At 36.6% G+C, this 26526-nt stretch overlaps 1 protein-coding gene across 2 annotated transcripts in view; it reads left to right on the forward strand.

The window, feature by feature from the left end:
• Positions 1 to 26526, forward strand: part of LOC145668634 (EGFR adapter protein-like) — a 1410624-nt gene that overhangs the window by 1061782 nt on the left and 322316 nt on the right. For both annotated transcript variants that reach the window (XM_081736675.1, XM_081736677.1), the window contains one exon: positions 25464 to 25610. In XM_081736675.1, coding sequence (XP_081592801.1) covers positions 25464 to 25610 — 147 coding nt within the window. The remainder of the gene's footprint in view (positions 1 to 25463; positions 25611 to 26526) is intronic.

The raw sequence follows: 26526 nt of genomic DNA on the forward strand, positions 1-26526 counted from the left end.
CTCAATATTCAAGGTGTTTCAAAACAACACCGACAACGTTTGGGAGGTGATTCCTGACACCAAGATAAGACAAAAAAATATAGACCAACCTGGATGCACAAATGCTTCCTTTCGGAGTTATAGGCTGCCGAAAATATGGGACCTATCGTAGTTGGGTCAAGACCAGTTAGGAACTAGAATATGCCCTATTAAAATATCCAAGTTTCTGAACCCTGTGGTACTTCCGCAACAGTTTTTATAGAGATAGTTGTTGAGTACTACAAATTAAATGCCCGTAGCCAAACTCCCTCTATAAAAATTGTTGTGTGAGAACTTGAGGATTCTGAAACTTCGATATTTGGATAGGGAACATACTTTATGCCTACAAGAAAGATCCAAATGAAAATTTACTATTTTCTTATGAACTGAATTGATTGTAAGAAACCATGCGTCGCTATCTATTACATCGTTTTTCTTCTATGGCAATAAAGGTTAGAAGCAAAAGCGGAAGATTTCTAAACCTTCTTGTTTGAATAGAGGGCTAACCGAGCAGTTGGAATCTATGAATCCATTCCTAAAACACCTTCCCGACGTCTGTTACCGTTTTTCTCTATGGAGATCAATATTGAAGGCGATAATACTAATATAAAGATAACCAAAAAAAATCTGTCGCTTTTTCACAAACCACCTTCCAACCGATATATCGTCGACAGCGTCACAAACTGTCGTATCTCAGTTTTCTAAACTTTTCAGGAGAGCGATTTTTAGGTTTTCACACAACTTTGAAGAGCCATAACTCAAAATCTATTTTACCGAAAGGAGAGAAAATTTACCAAGTTATAACTTAAATCACAAGAAATAAGTGTAGAAAGTTTTATGGAATTTGCCTGTAAAAGCTTGTGGAAAATTTGTCGGGAAAAAGATACGACAGCTTGTGACGATGGTAATCCTCTCTTGTATGAAAGATACGACGCATATTTTTTTATACTGAGAACTACATTAATAGATGAACAATTGGAATATATTGCACTTTTATTGAAAAACTTCGTGTTTATTATACAAAATAATTTAACAAATGCTTCCTGAGATTCTTGATGGTAAAACGAAATCCCTGAGAACACACAAGAAACACAATATTAAGAGCATACTAACCATAACATAAAATAATGCTATCAAGTTGTCATTGCCAGAATATAAAATCTTGCAAAGTAATTTGCAAATTGCATGCTTTGATATTGCACTTGAGAAGGATGGCTAATGCGGTAAGTTTCTATAAAATTGAACATGTTCAGGATTTCGAATGATTTGAGTTGGGCCCGGACACAATGATAACGAGTTCTCGTAGGAGTGGGAGACCCGGGTTCGATTCCCGGCGGGAGCTCATGTGGTTCGGATTCCACGTTAATCAGTAGGTCCACGTCTCATATAGCCTCGCTGCTGAAAGGGACGTTAAAAATCACTCAATCAATCAATCAAAACGAGTCCTCGTACTTCTCTGGAGCGATAATTTTTGACAAGTCTGCAAAGTAGGAACTTCTATCTGGTGGATTTAATCTGCGTTCTTTTCAGGGAAATAGTTACGTAAGTGTCCTCAAAATGACTTGTCTTAAACTGAATGCAGTTTGGATAGTCTTTGTTCACTTTCACTTCGCGCATTTCCGTCCAATTGATTGGATCTCCATTTTCGTCACGTCTAACTGACAGAATACAAAGACATTGGGTCAGAGATCTAGTCTCATACATCGCTTCTGTCAACACAGTGAATAGTATAGGGTTCTTTTTCCTTGCCAGTTTAACAATCGGTTCAAGTTGCGAGGGTACAAAATTACTGCCACAGTGCTTAATAACTAACTAACTAAATAACTAACTAACTCTATGGCCTATGGAACCCGGAGGTTCAATGCCGCGTTCACAAAAGCTCTCCACTGACTTCTATCCTTAGCTAACTGCATCCAGTTTCTACTTTGTATTCCAATCTCTACGAGATCCATCTTAATATTGTCCTCCCATCTGCGCCTAGGTCTTCCTAATGGTCATTTTCCGATTGGTCTTCCAGTCAAGACTTTGAAAGCGTTTCTATTTTCTTCCATTCTAGCTACATGACCCGCCCACCTAAGCCTCCTAGACTTGACGACCCTAACAATGTTGGGTAAACCATAAAAATTATGTAGTTCTTCGTTATGAAGTTTCCGCCATTCCCCATTGCCCCGCCACAGTGCTTAATAGATGTGCTTATAGCACTGTGGACTGAATCTCCCTCGTTTTGTCCATGCCTAAATTCAAAGAATCGGAGAGAAATTTATCTGATGTTCTTACGTGTTTGCACCGCATACCCCATCATAGCAACCAACCTGAACTCCTATTAGGTCCATCCTGTATTTCTCTAACTCATTCGTTACGGATTTTAACGCGCCTCCCTATAAAGAATTCTAATATTTCATGTTCCAAATCTCATGTCCATTTTCTTTTGCTGATGTCGTGCCAAGTTATCAGTGTTGGTCCGAGGATTCTGTGATTGTTTCTGAAAAAATGTTTTTTTTTTTCTATTACAGGATGAGTTTGTTAGTCTTACCCAAACCCCCAAGCTGGAAGGCCTCTTTTTGTCTGCCCGCGACTGCTTATTCAGTATCTTAGCAGCTAACCTCTATACCTAAAGACCTCCTCGATCTGCAACCTGGGGCCGCGGTGCCTTAGTGGTAGAGCGTTCACTTCTGGTTCATGGGGTCGCGGGTGCCAACCCTGCTCCTGCCAAGTGAACTTTGTAGTGGACAAACAGCGTGTGCGTGGGTTTCCTCGGGGTTCTCCCGTTTCCTCCCACTTTCTTCATTCCATCATTTCATTCATTTCTCATAATCATCGTCTCCTTTAGCCTAACCGGCATAACCGTGGGACGAAAAACTAAAAAATGTCATGTCATGTCGATCCGCAACCTGAGGACGCCCCATGCCGTGTAAATATATATGTATACAGCCCCGAATTGATCAAGTATAACATTCTAGCTTATAAGTTTATTTGCTTCGGCTGTTCCGAGCTTAAGATATAAGTAAAAATACATTAGGAACAAATGATAAAGAAACTAAGTGGATAACAATAAAAAATGATATGAAAAGCAATGAGTTTATCAGTACGGGACTGTATACCTACTTTTGGGCCACTTTTATATATAAACAAATTGCTTTGAATATAGGCTTATCTGTCCAGTTGCGAAAGATCTGTTGCTCACAAACTGTCGTAACTCAAGATACGACTGTTTGTGAAAATGGTTTATAAGCTTCATCTTAAGATACGACACAGTGACGTCATCACCACCGTCAAAACAACGCACATTACAGATGTGTCGTTTTGGGAATTTGTAGAAGTCAGTGTATGCAACTACAGAGTGAAATATCTCAATTTTCGATTTTTTTTAGATACGACACTTTGTGACGCTGTCGACGATATTATCTAAGTTCTAAGACGTACCTGGAAGATAAAAAATAGTCCTCATCAGCATCGACCACATTCTGCCAACGTTCCTGAAGGCCATGGATTCCATCGCGGTAGAACTTGGTGGGCTGTGAAGCGAAGAAGGTATCAAATGCATTTTGCACCCCTACTAGAGATCTGAAGTGGCGTCCTCTAAGGTGATTGTCCAAGGAATAGAACGGGTAATAATCAGACGGTGCAAAATGTTCGCGAAATATGGCGGATGGAATAGTATTTTCCATCCAAGCCGTAGAATGATGTCCCGGGTCATCCTAGCCACGTGGGGCTTAGCGTTGTCCTGTAACAGGAGGATCCCTTTGCGATTCAGAACTGATGGCTCCATAATTGTGAGTTTCTTGGTTACCTCTATAGCATAATAGATATTATCTTTTCTTGAGACGCTGGATCGATTCCAAAGAACTGCTTGTTGCTTCTATTACTGGTTTTTGTTCTATGGTAATCAAAGTTGAAACCGGAAATAGTTTTCCTCAAGTTCCGGTTTGAACAGAGGATTACTGAAAAAAGAGATGGAACCTATTCTTGGGAAGCTGAATAGATTTTTAAAAAATGCTTCTCAATATCTCTTACCGCTTTTACTGTATGCAGATCAATATTAAAACCGGAAATATAGTACTTTTTTCACTTCCGGTTTTAGTAGTTTTACGGATAGAGGTGGTATCTTGAGACGCCTAATGGATTTCAAAAACTGCTTGGCGTTTTCTAATACTGTTTTTGTTATTGTTGTTGTTATTGCTGTTCTATAATGATCATCATTCAAACCGGAAACGGAATATTTTCTTGTGATGTTCAATTGATTAAAAGAAACGCTTCTCGATATTTCTTACAGTCTTTGTTGTGATATCTGTCGACAGACGAGCACACATGTAGACTATAAGTCTTCCGATACTTACACATACCAGAATTTGGAAATCTAAAAATTGGAAGAAAGCAGTTACATAAGACAAATGACCTGACAATTTACTGGAGCCGCATGGATGAGTTAGTGATTATGTGATCTAAAGCTTATACCATGCTGTTAAGTAGGGTGTAATTGGTCTAATTTGAAATAGGTGCAAGTGTTTCCAACCAAGCACATCTTATTTGGAGTAATTTCGGGATATTGTGAAGTTTAGGGGGAGCCACCAGAAACATGGCTATAAATCGATCTTTCCAAGAATCATCATTTATTATCTTAAAAGATCGGGTTTTACTAACGACTTTCCACTTCTACTGAGTATGCTTGTAGGGGGGGGGGATTTGTTTCTTGACCTACACAAGGGAATTGTAGAGATTTGAGTAAGCGTTAGCTAGTGGAAGTAGGCGAGTAACACTTTTTTTGCACATTACTGTTGATATATTATTATACTATGGTGCAATTACCAGAGTTTCACTAACGAAACACAATTACTCCACTTTCTTCCTCCGAAATGCACAAGTAGAATTCATTTTAATAATCTCTTGCTCAATCTTTGTGTTGAATAAACTCGGATACACTGTAGAAAATCAGTGACAAAGTATATAACGGTATTGCTTTTGATGCACATCTAACAGAAACTACAACTAGATACAACCAATTAAAATGTTTAACATACAAACCTAAATAGATAAACAGGTAGAATCTGGGATATTCCTACTCTACACTGTCTCACATACATTTAAATATTGATATGTCCGATTCTTCGTTTGCATTAAATCAGACACTTCTTGTACAGGTTTTAGTTGCTGATTCCTTTAAATGTTTCAATTAATAAAAGGCTTTTCTGCCCTCCAATTTGAATAACTTCTTTCTCCAGACTCGTAGCCAGAAGATAGAGGGGACAATATTATTTTTGGGGGTTTGCTTGAATTCACCTTACATTCAAAATTTCAGGGAGCTGAAGGTGATCACGGGGGCTCAGCCGCCTCCTAGATACGGCTCTCCCGTCACCTCTCCCTAAAATTCCAATGACTTTCTATCCTTCGTGGACACTTCTGAGGCTCAAGGTCTCTGGCCTGGCTAGAGAACATCACTACTACCCATTCTGTTCTTTGTATTCAGTTTATTATTTATTCATGTATTTAGCTAATGGGGTTCTTCATTTACGGCATGCTGTGGTATCCCTTACTGAAACTTTTAAAATGATCATACGTAGAGGTCAAAGTTCGGCGAATTTAAGTTAAGATTCGTGGTACCAAACATTAGAATTCAAATTAGTACTAACAAAAATATTTGTTAATAAATGATATATCTGTTGTTGCTTATTGTCAATAATGTCATTTCAGTTTTTGTTTTGGGGGGCGAAGAATGTAAACAGCACCAACATAAGTAGTTTCACAATTTTATTATTATTATTATTATTATTATTATTATTATTATTATTATTATTATTATTATTATTATTATTATTATTATTATTATTATTATTAATGTCATAATTATATTTATTAAAATTTGAGAGGGCATAGTGGCCCAGTGCTGGAGCGCCTATACTTGAGGTACGTGGGACCCTTGGTTCGATCCCGAACCAAATAAATTTGTGTTGGACAACATCGTGTCCGTGGAGTATTGAGTTTCCTCTTACATTCTCATTCCACCAATTCTGCTATTATCATTCACTTTCCTTAATCATCTGTCTCCCTTAGCCTAAAGGGCATAATCGTGGGACGGTAAATTGATAAAATTCATTTTTTTTTATTTCGTTAAAATGTGTATAGCCCTATTCAGCATATAGATATTTCAAACTCAGAGGAGCTATCCTCCCCCCCCCCCCCCCCCGTGCTTCAGCCCAAAATAACACCTCTGACTGCTTTCACAGCAAAACAACTTTTGAGGAAGCACATTTAATTTGTTGACAAAATCTTGTGTTGGGAAGTTTGTCGTATATCAACAACAAAAATATTTTTGAATGCCAGCTTGTCACTTGTATGCAGGCTTCTTGGTCTTGCCCTGGAATGCACTGTCCCTATTCCGTTGTTCATTATTAACTTACCACTCGGACTGAGACAGAAGTACTGACTCCTGCTTGGCTTCAGAGTTTTCTTCTTTTCATAAATTGTGTATATCATACTTAAAGGAAGGAAGCCCTAAAACCAGGAAGTTGTTCTTCTTTTTTTGGTTTCCTCTTACGCTTGCTGGAACTGTGAAGAACACCGCACATATAAAGTTTATGTGACATATAAAAGTTCAGGGGGTTAGGGTAGCATATTGCATGTTATATGCACTTCCGAGTAACACCTTGCATTTGGAATGTTGTTCTTAAACTCAGTGACTTCATAGTAAAGGGAGGCATGAAGCTGGGTTCTACGTCCGTGTGGCTGGTATATGATTATAACGTGATTTAAGAGGCAATGTAATATTTAACTCCAAGAGTGACTTCCATTTCATATACACAACTTAATGTAGATGGATTTCAAATTTTAAGTAATATTTATTATTAAGTTTTTTTTAGTGATAATCGTGAAATTCTGGAGTACGATAAAATAATTGTTAAGGAGTACGAGTTATTTTTCTAGTAGAAAAATATATTTGGAGATGTAGCTTGTTTGTTTATGGCTATTTAAGACTATATTCCATTTCTGTATTTTCAACGAACTTAAAAAGTTCGTTACTGAATTCTCTATGTCTGTGTGTGTGTGTCTGTTGTTTGGTAATTTTTCAATTTTGATCCCTCCATTCGATAAAGCATCCAACACTATCTAAAGAAGTTATGGATTTTTTATTTTCGTTTCACTCTTACCCTTCCCGAGATATTGGCCAAAAAATTTCCAATTTCGGGAGATTTAAGGAGCCATATCTCGGGAACCATAAGTCACAGAGTGATCATATTGGTGTTATTCAATAACTAAGATATGGGAATTTCTTTTTTGGGGGGGTACCAAATAGTAACCGGTGGCCACTGGTTGTATCTGCATTTTCAGTACATATACGGTGATAAAAAGTGACAGCACAATATAGCTAATTCAATAGATCCTCTAATACGCAAGTTCCAAATATGTAAGTGTATTATCTATTGAATTTAAGCAAATAAATTTAATAAACAGTTTCATATAAATTTCAAAAAGATTATTTCTTTTTAAGTTCGTTCTGGCAATGCTGTTAGAGCATTCTCAACTGGTTCTCCATAGAATAAAGGGATAAACGAAAAGAAAGTTAAAAATTCATTATTTGGCTATTTTATATGACTGAAAATAGAGTAAAATCCTCAGTTTATTTCTAATACCGAGAATCAAACCAAGTGTACTTCTGATGTAGTGGCGGTTCTTGAGGAAAATCACGTCTGTACAAACTTAAGGAGAGAAATTTTCATACAGCTGCCCAAAGTGGTACACAAGAGTTAGTACATGAGCTAAGCTTTCTTCATTTAGCTTGTGGGATAAAATTTTAACATTTTTTTCCGATGTGACTTTCCTCTAGAGCCGCAAGTATTTTGATTTCCTTAATAAGTTTTCTCCCAAAGAATTGAATTTTAGAATTGCTGTTCAATTTAATTAGTTTTTTTTAATGGTTTTACTTTTCCTCAAATTCAATAAACATCTTTTCTCTAGCTAGTAATGTGTAAGAATCTAATTTGAAAGGATCATTAATTAGATCGTGATTATAAACTCAAATCATCTTCAATGAAGATACGTCTTCTTCCCACGGAGATCGAATACCGTGGAGAAAAAAATGCAGATCTCTTTATGTTACATGAATCTTAAGAGCCTGCCTTACTAAAAATAATACAAAATTTACCATTTTTCTTTTGCTTGTTTATCCATCAGTGAAAGGAAGTAATGAAATGCAAGTCACCACAATCAAAAATAATGCTATTCTGCAACAGAAAATATGAACCTGAAGAATGTTCACTGTTGCCATCCATAGAAATTTCAGTGTTGCCAGATGAACAATTTCCCTAAAATCTAAGTTAAGGCAGCGAGTAGAGGAACAAACACAACTGCATTTGATTACGTATCATGTTGTTTTGGTTTCCTGTCAACTACTTTTTAAATAATAGTTGTATTTAGTTTGTAATAAACAAAATAGTTTTAATATACAGTTATTAAAACTACATAATAATGTTAATTTAAAAGTAGTTCACAAGAAACCAAAACAACATGATACGTAATCAAATGCAGTTGTGTTTGTTCCTCTACTCGCTGCCTGAACTTAGATTTTAGGGAAATTGTTTTTCTGGCAACACTGTTATTTCTATGGATGCCAACAGTGAACATTCTTCAGGTTCATATTTTCTATTGTAGAATAACATTATTTATGATTGTGGTGAATTGCATTTCATTATCTCCTTTCACTGATAAATAAACAAGCAACATAAAAATGGTAAATTTTGTTTTATTTTTAGTAAGGCAGGCTCTTAAACGCCTGTACGCAGACAGAATCTATATGAAATTTATGCTTTACACATATAATAGTTTTTGAGCTCTTTTTCTTTCTATTTGGTATATGAGATCCAATACAAACAGGCTATTCTAATTATTATTTGTTTTCATTCTGCATTTCTAATAATATTTGTGCAATACATATTGTTATATCAAAATCAATGAGTTATTAAAATAGACAAAAAGCAACAGTTCTTGCAGTTTCCATAGATTCAATACTGCGACATATTACAGAGCTATCTATGAACAGTTCTGATTGATAAACACTTTATGATTTTACTCCATATTATTACACTCTTAATTTTGCAAACATTCATATTTTTTTTTACCTGAGATATTTAATTTCTGATCAATTTGATCTCAAAATAAAATCGTACATATAATTTCCTCGTAAGTTATATGTTCCAAGATGAAAAGAATTACATGTATTATTTTCTCGTAAATCTTACATAGCTAATACAAAATAATTTATTTCAGTTTTACATCCCATGGTTATACCCTGTAGGCTAAAGAAAACAGATGAGTAATGAAAATGAATCATTATGAATCCACGGTCACGGTGTGTCCTCAATAAACTCACATTGTCTGGAATCGTATCAGAGAATCCTCGTACCAATGGTGAGAACTCTGTTATTGAGCCACCGTGCCCTCTATTCCAAGTCAGATGTGGCATAATTTGCCCTTCGATCATTTTAACAAGACGCACAAACACACACACATCTGGAACGAAATTTCGCATATCCTAGTTTTATTTAAAAAAAAAAAAAAAAAAAAAAAAAAAAAAAAAAAAACAGGTACCCCAGCGGGAATCGAACCCAAAAAATTGCTCATAGAAAGCACACACAAAATATGTTTCAAAAATGTGTTTCTATATGTATCAAAAAAAGCATTGTCTTAGTTATTTAAATCAGTGGAAACAATATTGTTGGTTTTCTCCTTCTCCATCCTCCTATTTTAAAAGCATAACTCCTCAGTCTTTGTATAACGCTGTGCACAGTCGCTCCGATAGATGTCACTATCTGTGCCGTCTGACTTTCTTACATTAATAGATGGCGCTAGTGTGCAATTTCAATTAAGTACGATTTTAATCTACTGGGTACAGTGAACCGACCCGACGGCTTGAGGATACGAACCAGTTAGTATCTTGTATTTTGTTGACATTATATCTTCGTTAAATCCACCTTTGCAGCAATGAACCATTATATTGGTAAAGCGATGGGCTTCAAGGGCGCCCATCAGGGGGGCAAGGTGGGGCGCTCGCCCCCTTATAGAAAATTGTACTTGGGAATATCGAAAACCGAATAGAATTTTTACATTAGTTACAGCAAAATTTGAAACTATATTTGAAATATCGCATATACTTGCCTCCCCCCCTTGGAAACCACAACATGGACGCCCTTGATAAGGTTGTAAGTTACTTAGTAGCTATTTTCCTTAAAGTAGTGTCGGAGCATCTATTTCACTCCGACTACATCTCTACCGGATATTCGATTATCATCAGTTTAATATTGATCATAATCCTCAGATTAAGCTCGCCTCTCGTAATTAAGCTCACATGTAATTTCACAGTAATGTTACGGTAGCGTACTTTTGCCAGTGATTCGTTATAATCTGATTATTAAAAACTTATATGTAATTTTACAGACAACTGGCCAAGAAAAAGGAACGGGACATTTAAACTTAAAGTGTTTCTTTGTTATTTCTAATACACACACTATACTTACTTAAATTCCTCCCTTTTTCTCTCTTTTGCAGCTATATAGATATTTACTCTACACTAATTACGAGACATCACTTCGATGTATGCTCTGTACGTGTATGTCAAGCATGAAAATACAGTGTTGTCATTCCTATACGGTATACATTTATATACATAACCTTTACGTATGTATGTGGTGATGAGAACGGGTGTGTATTCACTCTGAGACAATATTTACTTTTGTCAAATTGGAATCACAACATACGTGCAAGTGTTATTAAATAGTTTGTTTGCTACACAAGCATATATACTGGAAACAAAGCAAATACTTCAAGGTGTATATATGACTAAAGTAGTATAAATAGCGCAAGGTGAGTGTAGCTTGAGCAAATTTTTCCGCATCGCAATGGTGTATTACAAACTTTAAAACAGTGAAACCCACACGTAATTATAGTAAATACTAAGTTTTATTACAGTTATTGTTATTATCCACGTACACTGTCAAACGGGGTAAAACGAGAGAGACAAATATGAAATATTTGGCAAATTTAAAGTACTATTAAATTTTGTTTCGAAAATATTTTTGTGTGCTGCATATATGGAAGTAGTCATTTGCGATTTGCTGAATGATACAATTAAAATTAATTGACCACTAGCATAATTCTAGGGTTTTCAGCTAGGAGGGAATTTAGATATCTTTTCGAAATGTGAAATGTGAAAATTCTCTCCACTAGTCTAATGTCAAACGCCTGTGCCTTTAGTGAAAACGGGTTCATGTGTCGATTCCTAATGGGAGAGCACAAAAAAATAATTTTACAGTCATTCACTTATGAGTCATCTGTCTGCTTTAGCCTAAATTCATAATCGTAGAACGTTAAACTACAATATTTCACTTCATGTTTTCAAGGAATGAATATGGAAGGTGTGTGTGTGTGTGGTCCCTGGTTCAAGCCAAGTGAACTTTGTGGATGACAAATACCGGGTACATGGGTTTTCTAGGGGTTGTCCCGTTTCCTTCCACTTTCTTTATTCCGCCATTTCATCCATTTCTCATCATCACTGTATCCTTTAGCCTAGCCGCCATAACCGTGAGACGTCAAAATTAAAGATTACGTTTTTTTTAAAATATAGAGAGGTGTGTATAGCCCTACTTTTTACTGCACGTAACTTAAAATGTTCTGAAAATAACTTCCAGAAAAGTTTTGAAGCTGTATTTCTCTTAACTTGAACATATACATGAAGTGATTTATTACAAACAAGACAATAAGAACAGATTAGTTACAAGTAAACTGGTTGGTAACACTGCTGTTTACATTTCACTTACAAAACCGGCCATCTGCACTCGTTTGCTGGTCGGGATATACCATCAAACTCAAGTATGATAAGTTGACGGGCAAAAAAAGTATATTTGGTGGCCAGAATTCTAAGCTTAGATGGATAAAAGTTTTTTTTTGGGGGGGGGGGGGTGAATAGTAGATTTATGGAAAAAGAATGGTGGGTTTGGGAAGGGAAATTGGGTGATTGAATTGGGGTGATGGGCAACCCTGATTGGAGGAAATATGTCTCGTCTCGTCTCATTCCACATCACGAAGTTTCTGTGTCGTGTCTTGTCTTGGATAACTCTAATTGCATCATAGTTTACTGGCCTACGGATGTCATTGAAATTGTTAATGTGGCCTGGAGTGTCTGAGAGGTTGATGGCCCTTAATATAAGACACCAGGAATTTTCTGCAGCAAGCTATCTTCAATTCAGTTCAACTAAGCGTTTTAACTAGCCTAAGGTATGCAAAACTAAGCTAGTTGAACCGAAACAAGGCTAACCTAACCAGTTGTAAAGTAATCTGAGGTGCATCATGTAAATTCGTGGTATGGGCGTCAAACGGGATGTTACACCCCTAATAAATCACTAACATTTTTAATTATAGTTTACATTAGCAGACTTGTAGCCAGCCTAAAAATGTAGAGGAGCAGGTATAGGAGTTAGGGGGACCCAATTCAACCATATTATAGTTCATTTGCAAGCCTACCGTGAAAATTTTACGGGAGCAGCAAAATTTTAGCGGTTTCCAGCCCCCCGTGGGTACGGGCCTGTACGTTACTATGTCAGTGATATACACTATACTGCCAGGTTTACATACTTTTTTTTTAGTCTTGGATTAGGAGCAACGAACTGATTTCGAGCTTCGGGACGCGAGATAATTTCCCTGAGTTCGATATGAGGTGTTGAAATAACACAAAATGATTACCACTTTAGCGTGTTACTTGTGTGTTAATTTAGGACCAAGCACCGCCTTCCAAGCATAACGATCAGTATTCTAGTCATAAAAATAACATTCCGTGTTTGTTTATTGTAGGTACGCACAGTAGACTAGCGAGTATCAGGCCTAATGTGATGGAAGAGCAGGCCGGATAACAAAAAAGCCGGATAGGCCAAAGTTCTATGATTATATCTGTACGTACCGTACAGTCATATCCTCATTTAATTACGATAACAGTAAACTAGGCCGGATAGTCGTGAGCCGGATACTCGGGAGTCTATATACACTCATGTCCAAAATGATTGTCGCATGTCTATAACTGTCTTCTTGTAAGAATATAATTTGATGATTTTGTAAGGTACTTTTAATACTGTGCTGTGTAGGGTACTAGGGTACTTTTAATACTATACTCGGGAAATGGATATTTGTGGTAAATTTCATAGGAAAAGAATTATAAATAGAAAAATTGTAATGAGTAAAATAAAATGTTGCTAAATGGACAAGAAAATTTTATTTTCGTCTTATTGTTCTTATTTACTGCTCTTTTGACACGAAACTTGCCACACACATGTCTTTGCTGACATCAAATTATATTCCTAGAACAACATATTTGTAGACATGCGACAATAATTTTGGATATGAGTGTACATAAATTCCCTATAGATGTCAGAATAATTATCTTGCCCACTGATCACAAAGAATCAGGAAGAAAAGCTTGTTGGGAATTATTCGTACTAAGAGGCTAATATGTTTACGTAATTTTATTTACCAAAAAGAAAATAGAGTTCATGAAATCATCATCTAATTAGCATAAACATACAGCATCCAAACATTTTCACAGAGCATAATTCGCTAATAAGATTAATTAACAATACATTTGTTTGAGTATATGGAACTAAGATTTTTAGTATAATCTTTTCCATTCAGTAGAATGTTCTTTACTTTTCACTTTTCAACATTTACTTTAATGAATATCAGATATGAGTTCTGACAACAATTCAGAGAAGAAGCACGAAAACTGACATGTGCAGTCTTATCTTTGGCCGATAATTTGGAACTTAAGATCCAGAATGAAAATGTTCTGAATTTGTATAAACTTAGGTCCTTATTCTGCCAAAATACTGTATATGATGATTTACAAAATTTAGTACTTATTCACATGTAGCGATCTATTGCTTTACATGTTTGAAAAATGACAAGCTTAGAAACGGCCTCCAAAACCACTGCACCTAACAAGGGAAGTTAAGGAGAAAGCACTCATCTGCAGAGGAACTAAGAATGTCATTTGAAAGATCAATTCATACTGATTACAGCAACTAATAAAATTCCTGTACGGTTGAAAACTTTTCGAGAGATTCAATGTTAAATGCACGGTTGCGCCTCCTAGCGAACTACCGTTATTATGCAGTTTTGATGGTTTGAGCTTGCTACGCTTGGTCACTGGGGTCCATTCAAAGACGAATTTTCCATTGCAAGTTGGATAAGGAATGTCAAAGACGTAATGGTAATAGTTGAGAATATACCTGCACACGATTTTACAACCATTTGATGTGCTTGGATTCCGACTAATTGCAGGAGATTTGTACATAGTATGAAACTTCTTTACCCAGTCGTTATGATGTACCAAAGAAACAATCAAAGTTCATGTTCATGGTAATGAATCAGTTTCGATCACCATGATACATTGAATTGTTTCAGTTTGCGTTCCACAAGGCATTTTACCGAACAAGTACCTGTAGCATTGGTTTTCACTTTGATTTTGCGAACTGTTCCCTATGACGGATGCAACGCAATTGCACATATAAAATGTTCATGTGCAAGGCAGTATTTTGCCTGCGTGATTTCTTTATAGAACAGAAGAACAACAGTGATCAATTTTTATCTCTAACCTATCATTATTTTGAATAGTATAATGACTAATTTTAACTAACAAACCCGTTAGTTCATGCAAAAGTTCTTTTTTTTTTCTGTTACCTCCAATAGATTTAAATTCATGTGTCAATATTCGTTACTAATAATGTTGTACTTAACGCGTTTAAATGCGCATATATTCGTTTTCTCATATAAACTTCCAAGTAGAATCTTTCAAACAGTTCTCAAACGCACAGGAATTTTATTAGCTTGCTGTAATCAGCATGAATTGGTCTTTCAAATGGCATGCTTAGTTTCACTGCAGGCGAGTGCTTTCTCCCAAACTTCCCTTGTAAGATACCTGCTTGATATTATGACGAGGTAAAGCATTGAAGATAATTATCTGGAAGCATTTTATTACGTATCCAATTATCTTATCTGTAATATTCCTCATTTTTGTTAATAATTGGCCTAATCAGGAGTGGACTCATGGAGAGTTCATTGGGTCTGGACCCCTCACCTCCAGAAATTTCGTAACTTGACATACCTTTATACACTCCCCGATCACGGGAGCCCGAAGAAAATTTTCTAGGGGGGGATATCCATAGTTGGTATATTACGTCTGGTATTTCTAATATTTAATATACGTGGTTTGCTATATTACGTATGCATTTTCGTAAGCCAGAGGCCCCGGACCCCCTGCCCTCCTTATGGCGCTCATATCCCCAATACCTTTTTTAGTAGAAAAATTTTACAATAGACCTATTATTAGCGTTTAACGGGAGGGAAAATGTTCAAAGATCAGACATATAGATTTCGCTGAGTGGAATGAAATATTTGTCAGTGTAGAAACTCATGCGTAGTTTTCGAAAAAAAATTAAATCTAAAATTTGGTGCTGATCGAAAACTACACCACCTATTAAGGCGACACGTTTATTGTGGCGTGGGAGACCCGGGTTCGATTCCCGGTGGCAGCTCATGTGGTTTGGATTCCACGTTAATCAGTAGGTCCACGTTTCATATAGTCTTGCCGCTGGGAACGGGACGTTAGACTCAAAATCAACTCACCAGCAAGATGACAGTACTTAGTACTGAAAGCTGAAGTTGTATATTTTTACCACTTCCGGTTTTAGTGAAGACATATAAGAGCTTAGACGGTATCTAGTCTTGAAACGTTAAGTCTATATTAAGAAATTTCTCCCTGGTATCTATTACCATTTTTTCTGTTTCGAAACCGGAAATGGTAGTTATCTACCACTTGTGGTTTTAGTGGAGAGGCAAGAGCGTATTTTAAAAATAGAAAAATAAGAAAGAAAACACTTATACAGAATACTTAGAGGGCAAGCTTATTTTGTATGTTTTACTGTATTTTAGGCATGTTTTACACTTCCGTTCATTTTTCGATATCCTGGACTATGGCTATTCTTGCATATGGTAACCCCTCATCTATAGAGAAACTATACTTAAAAAGTTTGTTAGAAAGAAGTTTTTTTTTAAAAAAATAAAAATAAATTCGGTGCTCCACCGCTCCACGTAGAGTCGCTCTTAAAAGCTGGTCTTCTACATGTTTCAAGATAGGCTACCCACATTAAAGTAGCCTTTTGTAAAATATAGGCGTGGGTATCTATGTTAATCGATGTTGGTCAGCAATAGAACACAGATTTTGTGATTTTTCATTCCGATTTATTTGTTATACTCGTGTTTTCGAAAAGGGTTTTCGTGGCGAATTTCATAAGCAAAAAAAAAAAAAAAAAGTAGATTTGACTAATAACACGAATATTATAATCACACGCAATGATGATTTCTGAAAATTTCTCTCGGCGGGAAATTTCAATACAAAGGAGGCAGGGGCGAAAAGTAGTACTTCATTCGTTGTCCTATGTACAGGTTGCAAACGAATCGTCGGTCTCTCCAGTTGACAACGATTTCTTTAAGTATTTTGAGAAATTTGGTTCAATTTACCCGGTCGAAAGTTTTTAGCCAGCCGTTGAAGCATAAACAAAAATACAACCATTGTAACATCAAGAAAAGCCTTTTTCCATTCACTATTCAGGTCGGTATTTTCATTGCATTATCTCTTAGCCCCCCCCCCCCCAAAAAAAAAAAAAGCGAAGGAAGAAGGCCGCTGGAGACCAGAAGATACCTGTAAATTTGCTAAAATATATCTCTACCAAAAAAGAAAAAAGTAAATAAGTAAGTAAGTAAGTTTGCCAATCTGCTAATCCCTGTCCTAGAGGATTACCAGAACCATAACTTCAAATTTAATAAAAAGAAAATAAAATCAAAATATTGAAACAAAAATAAAATAAAATTATTGAGTCAATGGTTAACAGTTCCACAATAACTGATTCAGGTTATTTTCCCATCGTGCCGGCACCCTTATGCGCTAAGATGGAGCAAAACACAGTAAAACAAAAAGGTCATCCTTTGTCCACAACTTCGTGTGATTCTTATCATTTTTCCTTCCTTCTTTCTCGAATTTCTACTAAAGGGACGCCATCCTCTCGCATACCCCGACCATCTAGCAAATTTGTTTATGAAGAGAGCGATAACACGTTGCTGGGGCCAAATTTACACTTTTATACACAATGTCACAGAACTAAGGGTGCCGATTTCTCTGTAACTTTGGGAGGGCCCATTCAGATGTGTGTTTGGTTGCAGACAAGGGTCTAACAAGGCATACATAAGGATTTTAAGATAAATTGAATTCAAATTATGCCAAATGTCGTATATTCATTTAAAAAATTGCGTATAACAATAAAAATACATAATCATAAAATCAATAAGGGTGAATCCCGGTTCAGTATATCCCGTAATTGGTTCACCCTTATTTATATTGAGAGCACCCAATACAAGTTGGTTTTTGTAATGTTTTCTATGGTTCTTTGAATCTGAAATATACAATCCTGTCCTTGTTTATTTTTTTCCCACTAACTGTACCTGTGTTCCATTATAAAAGTGAGCTAACAAATTAGAACAACTTACGATCTTACTGATTAATGAGGTTTCATACGATTTTTTCATTTTGCAATTTAAAACTCTGCCCTTCTCCCAAATTTACCCTTAAGTTTACGCTATGTCCTAATATAAGGTTGAACAACTCATAGGACATAGTGAACAAATTATGATGTAAGTGGTTGGTAGTACTTAATTTTTAAATTTCGAATGGGGGGACAAGGGTGCCGATTTCCCTGTAACTTTGGGGGGGCTATTCATAAGAAATACGTGTAACAGTACATATAACAATAAAAAATACATGTAAAAATATATATTCATAAAAATACGTGGGGGCCTACATGAGGTTTGGGGGTCCGGGCCCCCTTGGCCCCCCAGGATCGGCGCCCTAGGGGGGAGGTTGGTGGTATGTAATTTTTAAATTTCACATAGTAAAATCGAACAATTCTTCAAACACTGATTTTTTTTTCTCCGATATCTATCAACCAGTGTTTCTTTCAGAAAAAAAGGTTCCGGAGGGTTGCCAATTTTCTTAAGAAAAAATCGGGACGAGACAATCCGTGTTGGAACGCCCACTCCCTGTACGGCGAGTCATTGAAAACAATGTAAATAATCAACTGAATAACACGAACCTGACTAAATGCGGTACCTTATTTTCTTGTTTTCGCACCCACTGCTCATCGCTAGGTATAAGCAATATAATGCAACAAATTCACACCTAAACAACTGCAATTTATTGAATATAAACAAAGTTTAGAGAAAAATCTATGTAGATTTTTTTTATCACAAATGAGTGCATAACATTGTTAAGGAATTACTGACAAAAAGTATTACTAAAATCAAGTCTTATTCTTTGGCTGTCATCATACAATAAATTCAAACCAAAACCATTGTAATTTGTTTAACATAAACAAAGTTTAAAAAGAAAACTATGTAGATTTTTTTTTTTATCACAAACAAATGAGTTATAGTTAGCGTGGCCACCACTCCCTGAAGTGAGTGCTAGTGTTACTGCCACTGCACTACCAGTCGCTTTTATGTAGAGGTCGCGAAAACAATATTTTTAGCGCTGCATGAAATATACTATCATCATTATCGGCTGGGTTATCAAAAAAATTAGGGAATAAATATACATTGAAGACGAGCTGCTATTTTTTCATTGGTCAAATTAAAACACAAATTTGTTAAATTAATTTTATACATAAAACTGTGCAAGTAAAAGATAAGTTATTTCGTTGTAAAAAAAAAAAAAAAGCTCAGTAAAATATTAATAAACTTTGAAAATCGATAGATCGAGACAATATGTGTCCCGACGGGTGTCCGGTCGGGACGTGGGACAAATAAATCAGAAATCGGGTACAATCCCGACAGAATTGGGCCGGTTGGCAACCCTGTGGGCGGGCACACTTAGTATTCCGGGGGCACTGCTGGTACTGTTCTATTTATTATTATATTATAGACGTATTCTTTTGGTCTCCTCGGAGGGCGATCTCAAAAGCTGCGGGGGGCAGTGCCTCTCCAAAAACACGTCTGGAAGAAAGACTGCTATCAACAGACTGAAGAACGGACATAACCGTAAATTTAGAAATGAATTAAAGTGAAAAGAGTCAGGTATAGCAAAAAAGACTAAAATTTCAGTTTAATTGGTTATTCAGATTTTTTCGACGAAAAGTCATCTCTATTTTAAGTATAGATGTTTTGCAAAAATAAAATATTTTACGCACAATGATGCAGCGATGTATTCATATGCATTTCGTTACGTAGATTTTGGCATAAAAAATGAGAGAAGCGCGCAGTGTTAAAAAGAGCAAGTAAATTCTTGTACGATATGCCAGACAGTCCTTTGATGCCTTTGGTCGCTTCCTCTACGTGTATTTAAAGAAGAAAAACGAAGAGAGCTTAAAATCATGAACTAATTACAAGCAAGGTAATTAGGTGGCGTCCCTAGAGAAACGAGAAAGAAGTTTTCCCCTCCTACATGTCTTTTAGAAAGAAAATGAAAAAGAGTCTGTATGAGAAGCAAATCAACATTTTATACAGTGATGTGCATACAGGTATTCAAACTTAACTGGCTCGTAATCTTGTGTGTTGCTCATGGGAGTCATGAACGTCCATGTGAATTAATGTGATATACATAATATTAACCAAAACATCGTAACTGTCCTTCTCTTCCAACTAAAATAACACTAATCAAATATGCATTCTCTACCTCTTTCACAGTGTATTTTTTGTTTTATTCACCACTTTACTCTCCACCACCATGATCTACTCACAATACTTACACTCAATATGTTTTCTTAATCAAATGACCAGGTTTCTTCTGCATTCAGATTTCTACGCTTACAGATTTTTACGCTTAGTATGATTTCCTAAACTAATGACCAGACTTGTGCTATATCCAGACTTCTATGCATACAATCTTAGTATGAATTCCTAAGGCTTCTTCTGCATTTAGAGCTCTACAATCTTGAAATTATTTCCTAAACAAATAACCAGGCTCTTTTGCATCCAGATTTCTACAATCTTAGTGTGATTTCCTAAACAAATGATCAGGCTTTTTAAGCCTCCAGATTTCCACAATTTAGTATCATTTTCTATTCAAATGACCAGGCTCTTTTGCATCCAGATTTCTACAATCTTAGTACGATTTCCTAAACAAATGATCAGGCTTATTCAGCCTCCAGATTTCCACAATTTAGTATCATTTTCTATTCAAATGACCAGGCTTCTTCTGCATCCAGGTTTCTACGATTACAATCTTAGTATGATTTCCTAAACACACGACTAGGCTTCCTCTACACCCATCCAAGTAGCAAGAAAGCCTTCTACCAGTTGGCGCGTGCTTGACTTTTGCCTTTCTACGCTTCTCCTTTCAACGCGTGCTTTCATACAATCTGCCTTTTTGTTTTACTTGCAAGCGATACTTTAGATCCTTCACAGAGCGTCATAGCATCACTGGCCGTTCATTGGCTATTGACTTGCCGCCAGCGTAAAACGCTTGCATCAAGACTGAATGGAACACTGAATTCAAGGTTGCCTCCATGTGACTTTGTTACTGGAATCCAGCTTGCGGCATGCTTGCACACTTTCCAGTCAAGCCGAGTGCAAGCTTGCCGACTTCCAATGCAAGCTTACAGTAAGCGGTTTGCAAGTTGTCTCTGGTACTAGCGTATTTTTCCATATTTATAACATGATTTTCTAGACAAATGACCAGACTTCTTCTACATTCAGATTCCTACAATCTTAGTATGATTTCCTAAATAAATAACCAGGTTTCTGCTATATCCAAATTTCTACTATCTTAGTGTGATTTTCTAATCAAATAACAAGATTCCCTTGCACCCACACCGCGAAAAAAAAGAAAAGAAAAAGAAAAAAACAGTTTCGATACTTTTCGAAAACTACTTTTGAACAGTGTTTTAACACGCCAAGAAAGTGTATAAAGGATTGTATCAGTGAACAAAACATGTCTAAAATGCATTCTAACAGTGGTTAATAGGAACTGCCCTAAGAGTGTTCAAAATGTACCTAAACTTCCGATGTATCCAATAGTAATTATAGTTCGGAAATGACTTTTGAACATAATACACTTTACACAATACTGACATTCTTTGAACAACCCCTGATGACACTTATTCACGCTTTTCAGACACCTGGCCGGGGAAGCACAAAAATTTCTGTTTCTTTCTTTTTCCTTTTCTTTTCTTTTTTCTTTTTTTTGAAGGACCATATTTAAAAAAAAATTCTCGTAGTCAAAGACTCATACTCGTACTTGGCTGAGCTCGGCCTCATACCCTCAATAAGGCTCATGATAGCTCAATGTCGCACCCACTTACATCACTAGGCTAGCGTTTGTCAAGGGATCGGGCATGTTTTAAAAAAAAAAAGGAATTGCATCTCACTCGTGCTCGCCCTCACTGTCCTCATTGGGGCTTGCATTCACTCGGATTTCTGGCTCGCTATCGACTTATTTAACACTTTTGTTCAAACGTGCTCACGAGACTATACATCTCAGCAAAATGCATTACCACATGTATATGATCTTATCGTTAATATAAAATGAAATTATCATAACTGTGTTTTCCAACTATGTCACAGATATGTCCAACTATGTCTACAAAAAATGTAACATAACTTATTTGCAAAGTGCTCGATAAGAAGAAGTGTTTTAAATAAATCCTACTAGGACCAGGTTCCGAAAATAACAGCTTTTTGGGCAACCACAGATCACTTTTTGAATACCGTTTTACTTATTTTCTCTACAGAATCTGTGTTAAAATTGTTTAGTACTGTTTTATTTTTTGCAGTGTAGATCTCCATAATCTTCATTTATTTTGTCAGATAGCTATACTAAATATCTTCGTATCCTGTACGATTGAGTGAATTAATATGTATATAATGTGAAATATATATATGCAACAAATGTTGTATAGCAGGACGGCGATGGTTGAGTCGTAGAGTCAGTGGCTATTTCTATATGTTGTCGCATTTACTGCCAGTAAACATGTAATTACAGCATACCGTAACTTATTTATGGAAATTATTCAAAATACAACTTAAAATATCCCGGATGTTCCCTGTGCTTCAGTCCAAGACAGAAAGCACACTCTAGCAGATTTAAACAATCATTGAAGTATATCGCTACAGCACGCGAGCAACCTCTTATCCGTAAGAACGCACGAGTCGAGGAAGAGTGTTAAGAAGACACAACACGTGCCTAATTTGAAGCAAGTTGTCCGCTAAACGTCTGCGAGACCCTTCAAATATTCTGCTTAGTCGTACAGAGAGGGAAAACTTCATTTCTTACAAAGGAGGAAGAGGTTTTGGTGGTAGTATAGGAAGCATTTGGAACTCCATTTCGTAACAGTTTGCGTAGACGCAACGTAAAATCTGTTTACGATAATAGGCATAGTACAGGGTGCGGCACGTAAAATCGGCCCGTAAAGTGAAATGCAATGTATTGAATATGACTTCAGTCCCCTTAAAACACGTCTGCAAACTTCTCTCACTCGCATGAACCTGTTGACTCAATCTCCTTGTTGACTTTCGAGGACTTCTTGTCATTATCTCCTCCACCTGCATCTTTAATTCAGGTGTGCAGACAGATTGTCGTCTGTTCCTGGGAGCATTTTGAACCGATCCTGTACGCCGCCATTTTTCAATCAATTCCTGAATGGTGCTTTTTGCTGGCACAGAACGTCCTGGAAATTTCTCCCGAAACAAATTCTTTGTTTTCACAAAAGATCCAGTGAGAATGAACCCTTCAACAATGGCAACACGCTCGGGTATCGAATACGGCATTATCACACACTGACACTCACCCGGCTTAACACAACGAGGCCTTTTTCTCAACTTGTTTCGACAAGTTTCACTGGCTGCGGCTGCACGTGACTTCTGCAGGTCACGTAAGTCGACCCGACCTCGACACGCCATCTCTTGGTAGGAAGGTAGATTATTTAAGTGTTGCCAAAAACACAATATACCAGAATATTACGACGGGCCGGTTTTACGTGCCGCACCCTGTAGTTATAAATGATTTGTGCAAATTTGGTTTGCACTGCGCTCCGCAATTTTTGCGAAGACCGGTACAGAATGTCGTTTCTGTATTTGTAAAGGAACGACGTAGAATCTATTGCTTCCGTTATCACAAAATTACGTGTATTTCCTAAATTTAACATCTCTGTAAAGAAAATTTCTTTAGTACCTGTTTTCAAAAGTCTAAAAGAAAGAATAGTATTGCAATATTTCGTTTTCCATATGCTGTTTCCATACTATTTTGGTTCCTTTTTGGACATTACCCTCCAAAACAAAATAGGTAAGATACAGTGGGACGAAACAAATGATTAATTAATTTGTGTTTACGTTCTACATCAGTAACGGAGGTACATAAGACATCTACGTTCGAAAGTGTTATCTATCGTTGTAGTGCATTCTATCCGTGACGCGATGAATAAAAAAGAAACCGCTCTGGCCATTAGACTAAGAAAAAAACTAAAACTTTAATATACGAGCCTTTGGCGTGGCAGACCCGGGTTCGATTCCCGGCGGGAGCTCATGTAGTTCGGTTTCCACGTTAATCAGTAGTGCCACGTCTCGCTGCTGAAAGGGACGCTAAACTAAAATCAACTCAACTCAACTAAACCTTTAATAAAAAATGCTACAGTAGAATTTGTGAGTAAGCTTGAGTTGATTATGTATTCTGAGAGAATGCTATTGAGAAAATACTATAACCTATCGAAAAATGCTGTTGCATTGTAAACTTTTTACCCTATGTAAGATGCAGTAAACACGTCCAGATTTTCAGGATTCGCAGTGGGTAAAGCGTTCATCTCTGTTGTGCACGGTTCCTGCTTCGATCCCATCTCGTGTAAAGTGAGTTTTGTGGCGGACAAACGGTGTGTGTGTGTGTTTGTGGATTTTCTTAATGTTCTTCCGTTTCCTTCCACTTTATTCATTCCATCATTTCAATCATTACAACTATCACATTCTACTTTAGCCTGGGTTCATAACCGTGGGACTTAAAACTAATAGACTACATATTATACAATGCAAAAGTAGGTTTTCCTACTTTCATAATTCGCTGCTGATATTCATGTTATCTCTTGCTCCAGAAGTTACCAGAAACGGAAAATTGAATCAGAATTACGAAAAGGGATCGGTCAATGAAAATTAGTTGTCGTAAACTAACAAGAATATAACTTACATTATACATTCATTTCTTTTATTTAATATCCCAAATACTCAATGGTTTGTTCGGTGCTTTGTTGAGCATTTGATGTGAGTCATTTTCGTTAAACACTTTGGCTCTAGATCTACTACAAAACTGTGTTTCTTCCAGACATTTTTTTTGGAGGCACAGCCCCCCCCCCCTGGAGCTCTTAGAGTGCCCCCCGGACGAGACTTAAATGATACGTCTATAATATAATAATAAATAAAATAGTACCAGCAGTGCCCCCCCGGAATACTACGTGTGCCCCCCGGAACACTTGTTCTGAAAGAACGACTGCTACAAAATACTACTAAATATCGAATGTAGTCGAGTCGGAACATCTCCTCTGTACTTTTTGTTTGGTAAGTGTTTTAAGTGGGGCTGCGGTGGCTCAGTGGCAAAGCGTTCAACCTCTGATGCATAGGGTCCGCGGTTCGATCCCAGCTCGCGCCGAGTGGGCTTTGTGGTGAACAAACTCCGTTCTCCCACTTCCTTCAGTCTCGGAGTTCTCCCGTTTCCTCCCAATTTGATTCCACCATTTCATTCATTTCTCATTATCACCATCCCCTCCTACCCGGCATAATCGTGGGACGTAAAACTCAAAGATTTAATTTAATTTAATTTCTCTTTAATGCGGCAGTTATCGGACCAAGTTGTGCCAGATTACAGGAAAATTAAACAGCAGACTATCCACCAGATATTAGTCCAAATTGTGTCAGACTGCAGTAAAATTGTCTGAGAAAACGCACTTTAATATAAACTGTTAGATACAGAGTATGCTCACTTCCCCCCTTCCCCTTCAACCAACGCCCCCATATAACTCATAAATAAACGCAGGTTACTGTACGAACCGTAGCTGCGCTTGACCTAATTAAACATATTGAGATTATTGTATTTGAGTTGTTAATAACTCACGTTATTTTTCTATACGTCAGCTAAGGAAAGTTATCAAAATTGCTTCAAGCTCACACTGTATTTTGAGGGTTCTGTTTCATAGATAAAGGAAATTTGTAAATCTTTTGAGTATTTACATGTTGCTCATAATTGAGTTGAATTTAGTTTAAGCCAGATACAGCTTTCTTCTCTTATTTTTTGAGTAAATCCCTTTAAAGTGTACTAAGATAATTTTCTTGTTAGTTCGTACATTAGTACTGTACTTAATATTTCATTTTTTTTTCTTCTTTCTTTTTAGAGTGTTCATATGGCTCATGCCTTGCGGAGAATATCCTACGCCACCTGTGACCCAGACCATTCTCAGTTCAGCTTTTTAGCGCGAGAACCCAAAGGCCACTTCAGTCTTCAATACTGTCATTCTTTTGTTACTCAGACTCCAGAACAGGTAAGATTTATCTTTGATCAGTGTCGTTTTTCGTGGGTTACTTGGACTACCCGCCGATAGTCCGAGGACATTGTAAAAGGAAATGTATATACTACGTATAACTAACATATGTTAACATGTATACAGTTTATTATCTTCTTTTAATGGCAAAGTTCTCTCAAGTTCTCTAAATATGACACAAACGTGAATATGTAATAAGGCACAACCGTTATTAGCTTTGTAGGCAGTCCGTCTCGCTTTCTTAGAGACGCGATGTAGCAACGCTGCAGAAACCGCTGGCTATAGTCCCAGCATCGAGAATCGTTTAACTTGTACGGATATTTATTCACGTTTGTTCCGTCTTAACAGTGTACTAATGGGTTGGTTGGCAGGTAAGTCTAGTTATAGATGAGCTTTTCGGTTTCCATGAGTATGAACGATGTTATTCGAGTTACATCTAGCGGGAAAATGAAATACTACGAAGAAAAATGTCTCTTTTTTTGTGAGAATGTTTGTTACATATATAGTACTGATTATAGGTTTGTTTGTAAGCCTAAAAATCAGTATAATAATTGTAGGCGTAAGATTAAATCACATAATCATTGATTTAATTGATTGATTGATTGATTAAGCAAATATTCATTACAATCACTTGAAAGCAGGAGGACTCACTTCATTTTATCTTTCTTACATAAAATAATTCATAGTACAGTAGATTCAGAATATTTACTATCAGAAATCAAACTTCACGTCCCACATAGAGCAACCAGACCCCATAATAGCATATTCCATCTTTCAGCGCAAAGGACTAATGCATTGGATGTATCGCCTGTCAGAAAAATGTGTTTATTGTATAATAAGATGTCAGAAAAGCACCCAGAGATAGACATTTTTAGCTATAGACAGAATTTTACTCTAAATAAGTAAGGCGTAAATC

This window comes from Thermobia domestica, chromosome 13 (assembly GCF_964235325.1).
Source record: "Thermobia domestica chromosome 13, izTheDome1.hap1.1, whole genome shotgun sequence".
Classification (NCBI taxonomy): domain Eukaryota; kingdom Metazoa; phylum Arthropoda; class Insecta; order Zygentoma; family Lepismatidae; genus Thermobia; species Thermobia domestica.